This window comes from Parus major, chromosome 3 (genome assembly GCF_001522545.3).
Source record: "Parus major isolate Abel chromosome 3, Parus_major1.1, whole genome shotgun sequence".
NCBI classification, from domain to species: Eukaryota; Metazoa; Chordata; class Aves; order Passeriformes; family Paridae; genus Parus; species Parus major.
This window is the reverse complement of record NC_031770.1, coordinates 43722410-43737727: the sequence shown is the minus strand read 5'-3', so window position 1 is coordinate 43737727 and position 15318 is coordinate 43722410. Positions and strand designations below refer to the sequence as shown.

At 39.5% G+C, this 15318-nt stretch overlaps 2 protein-coding genes across 2 annotated transcripts in view; one reads left to right on the top strand and one right to left on the bottom strand.

The window, feature by feature from the left end:
* Positions 1–9181, top strand: part of TARBP1 (TAR (HIV-1) RNA binding protein 1) — a 32266-nt gene extending 23085 nt beyond the window's left edge. Inside the window, exons 21-30 of the mRNA XM_015621113.1 lie at positions 577–687; positions 1225–1374; positions 2525–2611; positions 3171–3367; positions 3863–3944; positions 5294–5465; positions 5712–5903; positions 6859–6983; positions 7453–7589; positions 8803–9181. Of these exons, the coding sequence (XP_015476599.1) occupies positions 577–687; positions 1225–1374; positions 2525–2611; positions 3171–3367; positions 3863–3944; positions 5294–5465; positions 5712–5903; positions 6859–6983; positions 7453–7589; positions 8803–8968 (1419 nt within the window). The 3' untranslated portion in view covers positions 8969–9181. The remainder of the gene's footprint in view (positions 1–576; positions 688–1224; positions 1375–2524; positions 2612–3170; positions 3368–3862; positions 3945–5293; positions 5466–5711; positions 5904–6858; positions 6984–7452; positions 7590–8802) is intronic.
* Positions 9182–9718: 537 nt separating this feature from the next.
* On the bottom strand, positions 9719–11619 carry LOC107201613 (cytochrome c oxidase assembly factor 6 homolog). The gene is made up of 3 exons (XM_015621116.2): positions 11552–11619; positions 11282–11427; positions 9719–10224 (listed from the first exon to the last, which is right to left on the bottom strand). The coding sequence occupies exons 2-3, from the start codon at positions 11423–11425 to the stop codon at positions 10129–10131; spliced, it is 240 nt and encodes a 79-aa protein (XP_015476602.1). The 5' UTR covers positions 11426–11427; positions 11552–11619; the 3' UTR covers positions 9719–10128.
* Between the last annotated feature and the right edge of the window lie 3699 nt (positions 11620–15318).

Sequence of the window (15318 nt, the reverse complement as noted above, 5' to 3'; positions counted from 1 at the left end):
TGTAGCAATTGTTCCATTAAGAATCTTCCTTTAGGCTGCTTTCTGAAGCACAGCATTTCACTTCAACAATTGCAGACTACCTCTTAAATTGGGAGAGCTGTTGTCTCCTTAGAATATCTTTATGGACATAAATAATGTTGGGGTCCAATTTTCTGTTATATCATAGCTGCTTATGCATTGGCAAGAGTCTAAAGTCAGTGGTAAATTACTACAGCTGCTATTAGAACATCACCCTTACATTCTGGTACTGTAAATCCTGCTTTTGTCTGAAGAGCTAGGACTGGGTGGGTCCTTTGTTCCTCTCAGTTAAGTACTGCAGAAAAATGATTATTTGTGTTGTGAGATTGCCCAAGAGGGAAAAAGTGAGTTTTACAAGTTATTTGCTTACTTTATTATTTAATTATGAACTACAGAATTTGATTCTTAATTTATTAAGTAAATGTGTTTTCCTAAGTTTATCTGCAGTTCTCATCCTAGCTGTGTAGTAGATGATGCTTTCTTACTACAGAAAAGTGTGTTTACATGTATTCAAATTTAAAGGAAGAATAGGCAACAAACCTTTTAATTTTCTTTTAGGATGAAGAGGTGTCCAGATCTAGAACACGCTATTATGCAAACTCTTTGCAGCATAGAATTAAAAACCGGGTATGGCAGACACTCTTAGTTCTTCTCCCAAAGCTTAACCAGGTATTGCTCTTTGCTATTATTTTTAAATAAATAAATAATTATCTACTTTCAAGACCTAATTTGGTGTCATGCAAGCTGCATATGTTAAATTACAGTAGAATACAAAAGGCATGCAACCTGTAGCTGATGTGGAAGTTCTGTGTTGTAGAAGTTTCGTGTAGCTTTCAGTGTGAAGTCATGGATTTATCATGCATTTCTAGAGGACACTGGAAACTGATTCTTAGAATGGTGAATTTTAGGAGGCCAGATTGGTCCTGTTAAAGCTAAAGTTTGTACTGACTGATTGTAAGCTTTTCATTTAGTAAAACTACTGCTACTTTATGAACAGTCAAGAAATTGGCACTTGTTACTTTCATCAAATTGCTGCTTCATAAGAAAATATTTGAAAAGTATAATAAAGAAATTAGTTTTAAAATGTTTTAATTTGCATATTAAAATATATATCTAATATGATAAAGATGAGAATGTTCTTATTTATTTTTTTCTTCATGGAAGAAAAAAAAAATACTAAAGGATTGTCTTATTTTGTTTCCTCAGAATTTTTTGTGTGGAACTCTTGACAGAGTTTTTCTGGCTGGATTTAGTAATAATCAGGCATCTGTGAAATACTTCATAGAATGGATTGTTATCTTGAGTCTACATAAATATCCCCAATTCCTCGATAAATTCTGGGATTGCTTTTGCTATGTAAGTAAGACCTTTGGCATTCACTTGAAGGGTAACTTGAACAAAGAGGGTACAGTTTGTTGTCCCATACCTTATTTTCTGTGTATTCCAGTCTTCCTTTAGAAGCAGTGGACTGTTGAGTAGTTCAGCTTGGAAGTGAGTCTGAGCAATAGTCTGAGATACTAAGAACTTTGCCACCTAAAAATGGCCAAAGAAAAGTAAAATTCTTCCTGTTGAGAGATCTCCTTTTATGATGTTTTATTCTGGCCAGAGTAGAGGTGGCACAGCAAGTCAGAGCAATCCAATTTAGGAGCCATCAGGATCACATAGATGCCCTAGATCCTGACTCTCAAGGTCTGAGGTACTTGTGGTTTCCACAGCCCACCTTCCTCATTTTTGTCACAGCCTCTTTGTCAGTGAGAAGATGACACTTGCTAATACATATTCAGTTTGCAGCTTTTAATATGGCCTTCCCTCACGGTGGAGTTCTGTCATGAAATTTTAAAACTGAAGCAGGGTTTGAGTGATGATACCCAAAAGTCGTGAAAAGGGTGACTGAGGAGAGCTGACTATTTCAGAGCTCCTTTGAAAAGCTCAGGCTGTTGGAATTGCTGTCATTTTAGTAGATGATAATCTGTTGGATCAAAGTGATTTCATGCTGATAACAAGTGTACTAAATCACAGTGGTCCCATTCAAACCATCAGAGCGAGCAGAAAACATGTACGTGTATGAAAAAGGAATACAGATTGTATTTTCAGAGGCTCTCCTGGTGCTGAGGAATAGGTTTAGTGCAGGTGGCTCCATGTGCAACAGCAGTGTGAGCTGCAGATTGAGCTCTGGTAGTGGGAGCCCCAGGCCAAGGGGTTGTGCAATGGAGCTGACCTTCTGCATTCCTGGGGGAATACAGTGAACTTGAGTTGAATTTTAGCTCACTTACACCACTTTATACTTTATTCTGATTGATGTGCTAGTAAAAAGCAAATAACATGTTAGGAAAAATTAAATCCTAATTAATATCTACCTTGTATTTTCATAAATTTGGCTGTGGAGACACATAGATTTTTAATAGTGTTCATATTATTGCATGTGCAGAACATGGCATGAAAATGCATAAAGTATATAAACATTTTATATATGCATATCTCTTGTTAACATTCTCTTTTACTTCAGGATGAAGAAAATCTTAAAAAAAGTATCTGCACATTTTTATCAGTATTGGCCCACTTTGACATCATTCTTCAAAATACCTCAGAGAAGGTACATTTCTCTAAGAGTGTTCATTCTTCATTCACTTCCAGTGCATGTATAGAGTTCTGAATTGAAAATAGGACTGCTAAAATAGTTTAAATGTCTCTTTAATACCTACTTCCTACTAAGGTATCCTTTGTTATGCAAAACACTAACTCCTCCTGTCATCTCTGTGAAATATTTGACTTAGGAAAATTGACTAACTTAGCAGGCGTTGTGGATACATAGAGCCTGATTACCTGTGACATTTTCTAGAATAGCTACTCTGGTTTTAAGTAAACATGTGGATGCACCTGGGTTTGTTTATCTTGCTGCTCTTTTAATCAGAAGTAAATAGAGGTTTCCTTGTGGGCAGAATAATGATTTTTAAAGCAAATGAATACATTTTCAAAGAACAGGCAGGGCTGTAGGTTTTGTCCTGATGAGATGGAAAGAAGAAAATTAATATAATTTTAAAGCTTTGTGATTTCCAGAAGGGTGTCATTTGTGGAACTTTTTCTTGGGCCACTCATAACCTCTGAATGGTTCATTAAAACTTGACAGAAAAGAAGCTTCTTTGTTTCTTTAGAAGCCAGCTTTGAAGAAAGCCCTCGTAGTTGTTCTGCAGTGGTGTTTCAGCCATAATTTCAGCGTTCGACTTTATGCATTAGTCGCCCTTAAAAAAATCTGGGGAATGTGCAGAATGCTGCATGTGGAAGAATTTGATGCTCTGACACCAGTTATTGAATCTAGCCTTCAACAAGTGGAAAACATGCACGGCACAGGGTTAGTAACATTCTCTACAGCTTAACGTTGTTCTTCTGAGCCATTTTGCAGCAAGTTAAATTTTCTAAAATGGCACATGATAATTTTTATGGGGTTTTTGGGGGTTTTTATCTCTGTTTAAAAAGAAGTTGATATGGGGAGACATGATACAGAAAAAAAACAGCAAAGGGAAGAGTCTTTACTTCCTTTTTTCTTTTTTTTCTGAACCATAGGCTAGTGTCCAGTTTCCATGGGATACTTCTTGCCAAATTCAATCCTTTTGATATTAGAATTTGGAGATGTATTATGTCCTTCCTTGAAACAGAAATGAAGCTTATTTTCTGAATGCTGTTTGTTTTTTAAAAAACGGGCCCTTAATTGTTGAAGTATTTTCTTTCCTGTGCAATATATAGTAAATAAATTAGGTTGCTTTATGCCAATCTGATGATTGAATTTTTAAAAATATCCAGCACATTGCTTTTTTAATGTATCTTCCATTACTTTCTGCACTTGCAGGAATGCCAAGAGGAACTGGCAGCGAATCCAAGATCACTTCTTCTTTGCAATATTTCATCCAGTTGAGGATTATAGTCTAGAGGCAAGTCCAGGACCACACTATTTGTCTAGTTCTACAACTGTATTTTTTATCTTTTTTGATATCTTCTAATGGGGGATGAAATTTCCAACTATTATTCATTAAAAACCCAAAAAAATGACTTCACCGAGATTGTGATGGGCATTAGTCTAAGATTGCATCTTAGGTTTTGTATTTGATACTGTGTTAAAAACCCAGGTCAGTTAGGAGGAGGAATGTGTGATCAATGTGTCTATCTGTGGAAATTAATCAGGTTTTATATTTGTGAGTGGAAAGGTCCGCTCTAGTAACTGAAGAGCATCTACTTAGTTGAGGTAGTTTATTAGGATTTTTAAGGCATCTGTTCCCAGAAGTAACTTGAAGTAGCTTAACTGGATAGTTTGATGTGAATGGGAAAGAGATATATCACTTCCAGAACACCTTTTTCAGCCACCTTTTTAGATATAGCTCAAATAACTGACAGCTGAATAAACATTTTCATGATTGAAAATGGAAGGAAGGCAAAAATAAGGGTGCAGATGAATAGAAGGGACAGAAGAACTAAGCTCAAAATACAAGATAAATGTGGATATGAATGGGGTATATGTTTTTGGAGAAACAGTGCCATCTTTGACAGAAATGGTTTCTTCTTTTAACTGATGCTCTGTGAAATATTTTTGTGAACACAAAAATGCTGAATAGTGGAAAGTAAAAGTTCTGAACAGGAGACAAAAAAACCAACAAAGCAAGACTAATATTTGTGAAGCATTTAAATGTATTCAGGGTGCATCTTCACCTTTGTCTTGAAGGGTGCATTGGGATAAACAAAAAGTCTGGGTTTAAAACTCAGTCTTTCCCTTGGGATGTCTGTTTTTTCCTTCTTGATAAATCATGGTTAGCTAGATGTATTGGTTGTGCTGAGCTGGATTTTACCACTAGAGTTTAATGCTTTCAACTGTTTTTCTTTTGATACTAAATCAATCTGCATCCTCTACTAGAAATTTGTAAGAGTATTTGGAAACTCTTCAGTGTTACACATACAAGATTTTTCTCTAGAGCCTTGTGCTGAGTAGCATAGTGTTAATTCTTTGGTATTCTAGAATTTCAGAATGGTAATCAGTGCAGGTCCTCAGGAAAAGTGTAATTGGAGAGAGAACAAGTCTAGATTTATGGACGTTTTGGATAGCAGTATTATGTAAAGTTATGAATATTTAGAGACCCATAGGTAAGCTGTATTAAGCACCAAGAAAAAACAAGTGTTAGAAGCATAGGAGGCTTGATAATAGACATGTTCCATTAAACTACCAGGGATTAATGATCTGTTTCTGCTTGCTTTGGTGAGTCTCTGCTGATAACACTGTGTTGCATTGCAGACGATATTTTACACTCTCCCCCGCCTTTCGGAACTCGCTGAAGATGAATGGATCTCCCTCTCTAAATTTGACAGGTTCACTGACATTCCTTTGCCAGCAGCATTTCGGTGGTGCCAGTCCCGAGCGGAACTTTGTGATCTGAAACCAAGCGATTGGGCTCAGCAAGACATGGGTAAAATATAGCCCATCTCTTGATTTTAGTTATTTGGATGGAGTAGCTGTGTACATCTGTAGTCAATCCCAGCTCTGGTTTTCAGCTGAAGTAAACTTGTATCTATGTGAGCAGGACATGTCCCATAAAATAACAGTAGATGATGCATGGTATCTCCAGTATTACCATATGGATTATCTTCTCTATTGAAGCACTAGTGTCACTCCCAATTGCATGTCCATATGAACATCCAGTTTGTTGTTACAGGTTCACATTCAGCTGAAGCAGACAGCCAGCCAGAGTGGACTGATGTTCAGAAGAAGATTATACCCTGGAAGAACAGTACTCCTAGTTTAGACTTGGAAACGACATTTCAGGATCGTGCTGCTAAACTTGGCAAATCAAACAGCAGATTGATTGTGGTGGCCTCACTTATTGATAAACCTACCAATTTAGGAGGTAAGGTTGATTGCACATTTTCAAACTTTCATTTTAGACCTTTGAGCACACTTAGATAGTGGAAGTTAATTTCATTTTATGTCGATAATTAGAAAATTATTTAAGTACTGCTCAGAAGAGTAGATCATTATGCTGAAAGAAACTGGTAGCCACAGAAAATCCTACCCACTTCAGAGAAAGGGGTCTTCTACAGATACATTTTAAGGAAAAAATAGAAGTACTTACACATAGCATGCACTAATTAATTAGAATTTTGATGTAAATCATGCTCAGTTTCTTGCTGATTCTGTATTTGCTACAGCTGAGTTTTTCCACTGTGTGTGCAGTTTAAGGAAATCACTTGCTTTTTTGTTTTTTTCTTGTAACAATTAAACCAAATCTTGTAAACCTACAAGATTCTCATGTCCACTGGACAGTGTTGTCCCATTTCCTGATAAGACTTCCTTCATGATGTGTCAGCTGTGACATAATAAATCCTGCAAACACTTTATTGCTATTATGTTTAATGTTAGCAGTTTCAATAACTGCAGTGAGTAATGAAAAGCCCACAAGCTGGTGCTGTCTGCATTGTAATTCTGTTACATGTCATCCTCTTCCATTTAACAGGTGCTGGGTTCAAAGCTTAAGCTTGTGTGTGGATGTGTAAAACCATCCATCCTTGCTAAGGCTTGGGCACTTAGCCCCTTACTTTGTGTAATTAGTATTGTAAAAGCATGTTGTCAGACACAGTGCTTTTCTAATTTTTATCTTTCTGCTAAGTTACAAAACATTTTTTCCCTGTAATTTATATGGAACAAGGTGTGGCTTGGAAGAACTGAAACTAATTAAAAATAGGTAACTAATAGATAATAGGTAAAGTAGCCATTTCTCTTTTGCATTCTTTGTATTTTCCCTTGGTGTTCTGACTTAGTGTTTATTTTCTACACATAAATCACGTTATTTCTTGTTTTTGTAGGTTTATGTCGTACAAGTGAAATATTTGGGGCATCTGCACTAGTTGTTGGCAGTCTTCATTATATACAGGATAAGCAGTTTCAGCATCTGAGTGTTTCTGCAGAGCAGTGGCTCCCCCTTGTTGAGGTGAATGGAAACATTTTAATAGCTAAAAAGTGTACTCAGCATCCTCAGTCTGTCAAATGCATAGTTCAGAGTCTTACATTTTTTATGTTGAAAAAATGATCTTTTTCTTTAATGGAAGCTCCTGCTGTTATCTCTGATGCTTTATCTTACATGTTTTGGGTCAACCTTATAAAAAAGCATTTAGAAAATACTTGCAACTTCTCATTGCTGTGATAAACTGATTGTGTGAATGTCACTGTTGCACCTTTCTTCATTGTATTGGTGGGGATATTTTGTGGCATTGCCTAACTTTCTGTGCTACTGCTGAAGAGCTTTTAAAATGTTAAGCTATGTATATGGACAGTCTTTGGGGATAAAAGTAATTTTAAAAAGTGTCCAAGTAGATGGTTTATTTTTTTTTTACAATAACTTCAGAAGTTTACAAAAGGTGATATTTAAGTATTTTTATATTTCTGCTTTTAATGCACAGGTGAAACCATCTCAGCTTGTTGATTATTTACAGCAGAAAAAAACAGAAGGCTACACTATTATTGGTGTGGAGCAGACAGCTAAAAGTTTTGATCTTACAGAATATTGCTTCCCAGAGAAATCACTATTACTGCTGGGGTAAGAGCTCACAGTTTTGTAAATCTCCCTCTTTTGGGGAGGATTTTGTAAATCTCCAGTCTGTCCCTTTCTCTAGTCAGAGTTTGGTCATCTGAAAACCAGGTGACACTGCAGCAGGTGATTCTGGAGTGAGAAATGATTATTGAAAGTGCAGTCCTTGGCTTTGTGTGCTAAGGACCACAAGGTTATTGACACCTACTGAAAGATCCTTCCCCTGTTTAATAACCTATCCATACACTGTAATACCTTTTAATAATGGATGAAGGTGGCAACAGCATGGGTTGTGTTTTCTGGGAGTACTAAAGGTCCCATCTGTTCAGTGTAGTTATATGGGCTCTGTCTGTTTGGGCTCTGCTGAGCTCAGCCAGGAGGAGGCTGTGTTTGCCCTGCTGAACTTGGAGAGGAGGGCTGGAGCACACTGAGTGCACAGCTAGGAGATGATTTAAAAGTTAAGGATGAGACACAAGATGAAGTAGCAAGGTTTTGCAGTTCAAGCAGACCATGAGACAACTTCAGAGAAAAGCAGTTTCCAGTTTCTATAAGCAGAGAAGCCTCAGATGTGTGATACAAAGAGGGGGAGGCTACTTAAAGAAATCTGCAGCAAAGCAATACAAGTGAGAAAGCTCCTGGCACCTCACTCACTGCAGGGCTACTGAGTGAGACCAGGAAGAAGGGTCTGGCTGTCCTCTTAGGACAAAGGTTTTTTCCAACTTCTTTATATATAGCTTGTCTTCAGAATAGAGCACGTGACCACTTTGTTTTCTTTTAATTAAAAACAATAGTTTTAATTACCAGTAAACTTCAGTAGCCTGTGGTGTGCTCAGTTTTGACATTCCTTCATGCTGAGACCTGAATGTAAAGTGGGTACTTGAGCTCTCCAGCAGCTTCATACACTGATGATTTCATTGTATATGGAGTACAAAAACAAAAGCAGAGAGTCTTTATGCTGGGTGCTCAGCTATTGTTGGACCAGTGAACTGAAAACTGAATCTTGCACCAGGATTTTTACATCGAAATTTAAGTCAGGTCTCTCCATGTTTTCTTTGGAATGTATTACTGTTTTAAAAAATTCATTTCTTGTCATCAGTTATCCCGTAGGCAGATGCACCATTTGTCACAAGGTGTTTGGATGCTGTTCTGACGTTTGTACCTTTTGCTTTCTGGAACACACATGCCCTCTCTCAGATACGAGTTACTGTTTCTTCTTTACTAGAAATGAACATGAAGGAATCCCAGCCAACCTGATTCACCATCTGGATGTCTGTGTGGAAATTCCTCAGCAGGGCATTATTCGGTCACTCAATGTCCATGTGAGCGGAGCTCTGCTGATCTGGGAGTACACAAGGCAACAAGTGATCAAACAAAAACAACAACAGTAACAGCCTAGAGTCTTGTGCCTTACTGTACAGCTGGATGGCTTCCTACGGTGCTATGACATGAAATTCTGAATAGATGAGATAAAAACTCAGGGTGAACGAGAGTTCTTAACTTTGCATGTTCTATTCTCTGTAGTGGTCAGAGTGACTTTTAAATGCCTTAATACTTTACCTCCTAAAATTGTTGCATTGGAAATAAATACTATTTATATTGCATGTGGCATGTGTGTTTATTCTGCTGAATGTCAGCACAGCACTGTGAACAAACCCAAACTCAAAACAGCATTTTTACTGCAGTTCCTTTGGTTGTGGTGACTGTGCTTGAAGTCGTGCTTTTAGCCATTGTATTAAATCATTCCAGCATGTAGATATATACTAGATTATATGATTTTTGGAAGGCAGCTTCACTTACATAATTACATTCAATGCTGCTCCTTGTTTAAATGCCTTCTATAGTCACACTTATTAATCCTGCTGTAAACAGTCTGTACCTGTAAATAAAGCTGCATGACTAAGGCAATCCAATTCTTCAAAAGGCCCTAATGTAAGAATGTGATAAATAACTACTAGCAGAGATACTGACTGAAAACCTATCACCAATGTAAATATTCCTATTGCTTATAAAAAATGAGCATACTCAAAACAGAAAATTACATATCATATGCACAGGATGTTTTAGGTCTTCTAATGACCACTGTTGTATAAATTAATATGTGACTTAAACCGTATTTTAAAATTCTTTGAAATATGTGGTAAATGACAAATACAAATTTTATTATGCAACCCACTGCTTTTGACAAGAAAGGCAAGTTGGAATGGACTTTTATTTTAGGAAAAAGCTGGTTCACTTACTGAAAAAACAATTTCATTTTAGAATATGTACATTGCAGTATTAAATAATCATTTATTCCTGTGAAACAATTTTACTAATTATACATTCAAACCCTTACATTTTTGAACAGCCCTGCACCATATTTCTTTGACTTAAAAAGCTGTCCATGATCTTTTTTTTTAGCAGACACATGAGCCCTGGCAATAAGAAGAGCACTGAAGTCTGCACTTCAGGGAGACTGCTACATTACCAGTTCTTGCACTCAAGCAGCTTTTGTTCCTTTCTCTGGCATCTTCTATAGTCACTCACACTTGATTTGAGAGCAGAGTTCCTAAGACTTTCCAGCAGCTTCTGGAGGATGAAACCCTTCTGTTTCAAGCTTCTTTTTATATTTTAAGAAGTCTCTTCTTTTGTCAAAGTGTTTAACCTGTTTAAAAAGAGAAATTATATTAATCAGAAGAAACTAGCAAGAGAAAGGGGCTTTGTGTAAACAGTCTTTGGTCACTGAACTTAAGGAGGATTTTAATGCATCAGTTAGGAGCTTCTCCTGGTGAAGACTATAAAGAGTAGCATGTTTAGTTTTTGGGGGTTCTTTACCATTTTGAAAGTGAGCTTAAGTTTTTTTTAAGTTCACCACCCTGTTATTTCATGAAGATCTTACATGCTTTTCTCTTTTCACTGCTCTGAACAAAATCATTTGTGAAGCAAAGGCATTTGTGAAGCTTTTCTATGGTATCACAGCCTACGTAACCTCCAAGTCCAGTGTCTAGATAAAACCATCAGCTCTAGAGACACTGAATAGTAGGACTGCACTGTTCAAAGTGTGAGTCAGTACAGCAGCTGTGAAGGTACACAGCTTTTCAAATTACTTCAGTCTGCTACCTGCAACAGGGTATGTTCAGACCCTCAAACACCATTGTTACTAAAGGGCAGTGCCTATGAGAAAGGAATTCTTACAGCTTGAGCTCAGGAAACTAAAAAACACAACATGAACGGGTTACATGCAGGTGCCTTACTGTGAAATTACACTGCATGAAAAAAAGGTACTTCTATGCACAAGGTATCAGATGCCAGTCTTAAAATGCACTGCACCTGCATTTGGCTGCTCCTTTCCGTACTGGCCTTTAAACAGGAATTTCTGGGTACTTCTACAAGCTTTCAAGTATCTTCTAATATTTTTTTTTTAATTAAAGCAATAATCCAGCGTGTTTATCTGGAAGTTTGAGATCGTATTTTCCTTCCTTATTGTACTACACCCTTAACGCTGCTTATCTTGGTTCGCGGGCCAGTCAGGGCTGCGCTCAGGAGCTGTCCTTTCCCAGCCAGCCACAAGCGTGCAAACCAAGCTAGGCCTCACACGGCTGCAGGTTTCTCTGCGGAAAGCTGCAGGGTTCTCTGCGGGAAGCTGCAGGTTTCTCTGCGGGCTGCCCAGGCTGTGCCCTGGAGGCAGCTGGAGCTGCCGGGGACGCGCGCTCGGAGCTCACCCACTGCTGAGGGCAGCGCGCCTCAAAGGCCCGGCGCAGCTTCTCGCACTTGGCGGCGTCATCCCCGTGGCTGTCCAGGCACTGCCAGAACTCGTCCCGGGCCCCCCAGCACGCCTTCCTCTCCTCCATCGTCGGCGCCGCCATCCCTGAACACAACACACGGCGCTGTCCGAGCGCTAGCCGCTGCCATGGAAGCGGGGCCGAGGCTCCGGGGAAGGCGGTGCCGCCGCCGCAGGGAGGGCCCCGCTCGGCCCCGCACCCCTCACTCACCGCCTGACTGCGAAGGTCGCGCTCCGGAAGCGATCGCGGCGCTTTCCCGGGGCGCGGCCGGGCCCCGCCGTGTCCCTCCCCTCCTCCTGTCCCTCCCCTTCTCCTGTCCCTCCCCTCCTCCTGTCTCTCCCCTTCTCCTGTCTCTCCCTGCCTGTTGTCCCTCCCCTGCGTTTGTCCCACCCCGCAGTGCTGGCCCAGACCTGCCGTGGCTGCCGCATCTCCTCAGGCTTCCTCCCGTCACGTCCCCGCCAGGTCGCAGGAAAGATATTTGGAAGTACCGGTTGCCTGATGTGCTTTTTTCTGTGCTTAATTTCTTTCCGGTATCGCCCTCTGGTGTCTAGCCCGCTATAAACATTCCTGTCGTGAGCTCCGTGCAGTGCCGTAGCGGATTGTCTGTTCATAGAAACGAGGTGTCTCTGCTTTCCTTTTTGACGCCTAAGAAAGACAGCTGGATGAAATCACTGTGTAAAATCTTTGGGGCCAGGACCAGTTTCCATGTGATATTTATAAAGCCCTAGGTGTTGGAACACAAGTTCCAGTAATGCTGGGCAAGGGCATGAGGTCTGAGCTACTTCAGGCTTTGTTAATTCTATGAATCAGGGGGGAAAAAAAAGTCTGAGAGCATTTACAGCATTTTAAATAGCATAACAGTAAGGTAATGACTGGGTGGCAGGCTGATAAAGATAGCATATACATCTAATGCATTTTTGACAGTTTTCCTTGCAGCAGGTTTCCCCTGAGAGCTGATCCATTGAATTAATTCAGCATGCTCAAACCACTCCAGAAAGGTTTCTTGGAACGGACTCTGTCACTGAGTCAAGCTGATTACCCCAGTGAAAGAAAAATGTACCCATAGTGGAGATGGTAAAAGAGCAGGAGTAGCCTGGAGGCAGCCAGGTGGTGACCGAAGTCTGCAGTACTGGTAGGGAGCATCCAGAAGCTGCTTCATTATTTCATTTGGGACTTGGTGGTATTTCCTGTATGCCAAAGAATTGTCGGTCTCCTTTCATGCGTCAATTCCACCTGGAAATGGGGACCAGTTTTGCAGTTTTGAAAGCTATGGCACACGTTCCCATAGTAACATGCTGCGGTTTTGGGGAAGGTGACATTTTGGCAGCTGGGAAGAGCCTAACTCTGCCAGCTGCTGAGCCTTTGGCAGCTCCCAGATGCCCGGGCACCTTTATAGGCTGTTCTTCCTGGCGGTTCCCAGAATGTCCGGCAGCTCTCCCGGGAGTTTGCTGGTAGCCGATGCTCAGTCTGGTGTGTGAGGCGCTCAGCTTCGGGGGGTGGCTGTAGCTGTCACCCCACCTTGAGCTGGCTTTTTTCCTCAGCACATGCTAATGATTCTGTCTGGCAGTGCTGGGCATCCTTTCCTGGCTCTCCTTGCATGGGGCTCACTCATCTTGGTACATAAAAGCTGTTTGAGGAGAGGGCCAGAGGTTTGCACATCTTCAGCAGAGCCCCCTGGTAAACCAGCCTGATGTGGAAGGGATTTTGTTTGTTGGAAGGCCCAGCCATCCCTTTGGAAGGGACACTCTTTGGGAGCAATGTGAATGTGACTGCTGCTCTACACTGTGTGCTGAGTAACACGAGCATGAGCTCCTTGCCTATTTGTTTAACTATTTTTGATAGGTAAGAGATAGAAATGCAATAATATAGTTTCTAATAATAGGACAAGGGGTTTAGCGTGAGTTTAAGTTACTGTAAAAATAGAATTTCAGTTGTTTTTATGTTGCAAAGAATTAATGTAGAAGTAAATTTGTGCTGTAGCTTACTTAGGACCCTTTTGCATTCAGGCTTTTATGAAGCAGGGTTTTACAAGCATGAATATTGGAAAGAAAATTAATGTTAAGTCTCAAGACCGGAACCATGTGATAATGGAGTGTAATAGGAAATGCCAGTTGTGTTTTAGAATTCAAAATTTATGATGTGTGTAAAGCTGTTTAGTTACTGCATTTATGAAACAGAGAGGATAATGTGATTATATATAATTAATCACAAAGCCCAAGTAGCACAACTGGGATATTTGTGATAAATAGTTTATTCTTTAATGACCTGTAGCCTGACAAGTACTCACTGGAGACAATTGTAAATAACTCTGTGTAATGGATATTAAGGAAATTTAGTGATATGGTTTTAGAAAGTGCATGAATAAAAAAATACACAGATTCAGATAATGCATTTTTAATGGCAATATTGCCATCTGGTTAAACTGCTGTCTATAAGGGGGTGGAGGTTTCTTGTTGTTAGTTAGCCAATTCTAAATATTTATCTTTATTCTTTTATTTTGGGAAATGTGCCCAGGGAGTAATGAATGGGATATTTATAGTAATAGGCAGAGGCTAATGCTCTAGAAAGGGGGAGAAAAAATTCCAGACTTGTTAGGTGTGCTGGTTGCCACAGTTGAAGCCTTTGAATTACATTTCTATTTAGCATTTAGCGAGATAGATGGTGAAGAAATGGATGCCAGTTTCCCACTGAAACTCTTGCCAGCATTGTGTTAAAGTGAATCATGTGGTGTTTACACTGTGGTTCAGCTCTCAAGCTCTTTTGTGCCTGTTCTTGCTAATTGGGATAGGGCATTGTGTGTGCTTTGCCTTCCAGTTAATGCCTAACAGCTCACTCCTCACCTACAACCTTATTTCATTGAAATTTTCCCAGCAGATTCTTCATTTGTAACTATAATGATTTCTCCCTTTACCTTGGAAGCAATTAGTATGTTATAGGTGTCCCCATGACCAATAATAGAAGCAATCCCTGATGTAGCTGTGTGCTACAGTACATCAGTTCAGCTAATCTGTTTTTCTTTCATTGAAGTATTCTGATGTATGATCCTTATCCATGACAGATGTTTAGGGAACTGAATTTAAAAATGAGTTCTTCAAGCTGTATAGCCTTTCGTCTAACTATTTATTTTGCTGGAAATAATAACAATTACAGTAGACTGGGGTGTTTTCTTCTGTTGTGGAATAACAAGAATTTTTTTTTTATAAAATTAAAATATACATAGTTCAAGAGAACTATATATTGAGATTCTTTCCTTCCTCCCCAACTTATTCTTAAATATCCATTAAGGATGTAACTCTGACTCCTTTGGCCATACAGAGTTCCTTGTTATGCCCGGTGAAAGAAAATAATTATAAAAAAGCAAAGTCATTACAGTGATTAATTGCAGCTGGTTTTATTATTAAAAAGGAGTAAATTAAGCAAAGAAGCCTCATGAACTGCATATAGTAATCTTAGACTGGAAACATTTAAGAAGTCTATACTGTACTTGCTGTGGCCTTATGCGAAGCGCTCCATTATTTCATAAAGACTTCAATCTATGTTTTACTTTTGTGAATTTCTCTCTAACAATAGCATGCCTAAACTTCAGATGAGTTATCAAAAATTTAGGTTTATGTATTAGTAAAGAAGGAGGAGAAAACTGTAGCTTGTGTTGGGTGGTCTTAGCAGATCAGTTCTCCAGATCCCTAAGAAGATGTGAATTATCACATGGGTTTGTTTGTTTGTTTGTTTGTTTGTGTTTGTTTGTTTGTTTTGTAACTGTGTGTTTGGATTCTTAATTTCTTCAGGAGACTCTCTTTGCTGGGTGTTGTATCCCTGCACTAGGGAGTGCCAGTGTGATGTGAAGAGAGAGGATGCAGCACAGCAGGGCTTGGGACACTGGGGGAGGGACAGAGGCAGAGACTGCCCCAGCTTTGTGTGCAGCTCCGTGTGTACCAGAGGGCTGGCTGCGTGCATTCATCAGGCAGTGCTGGAGGGGA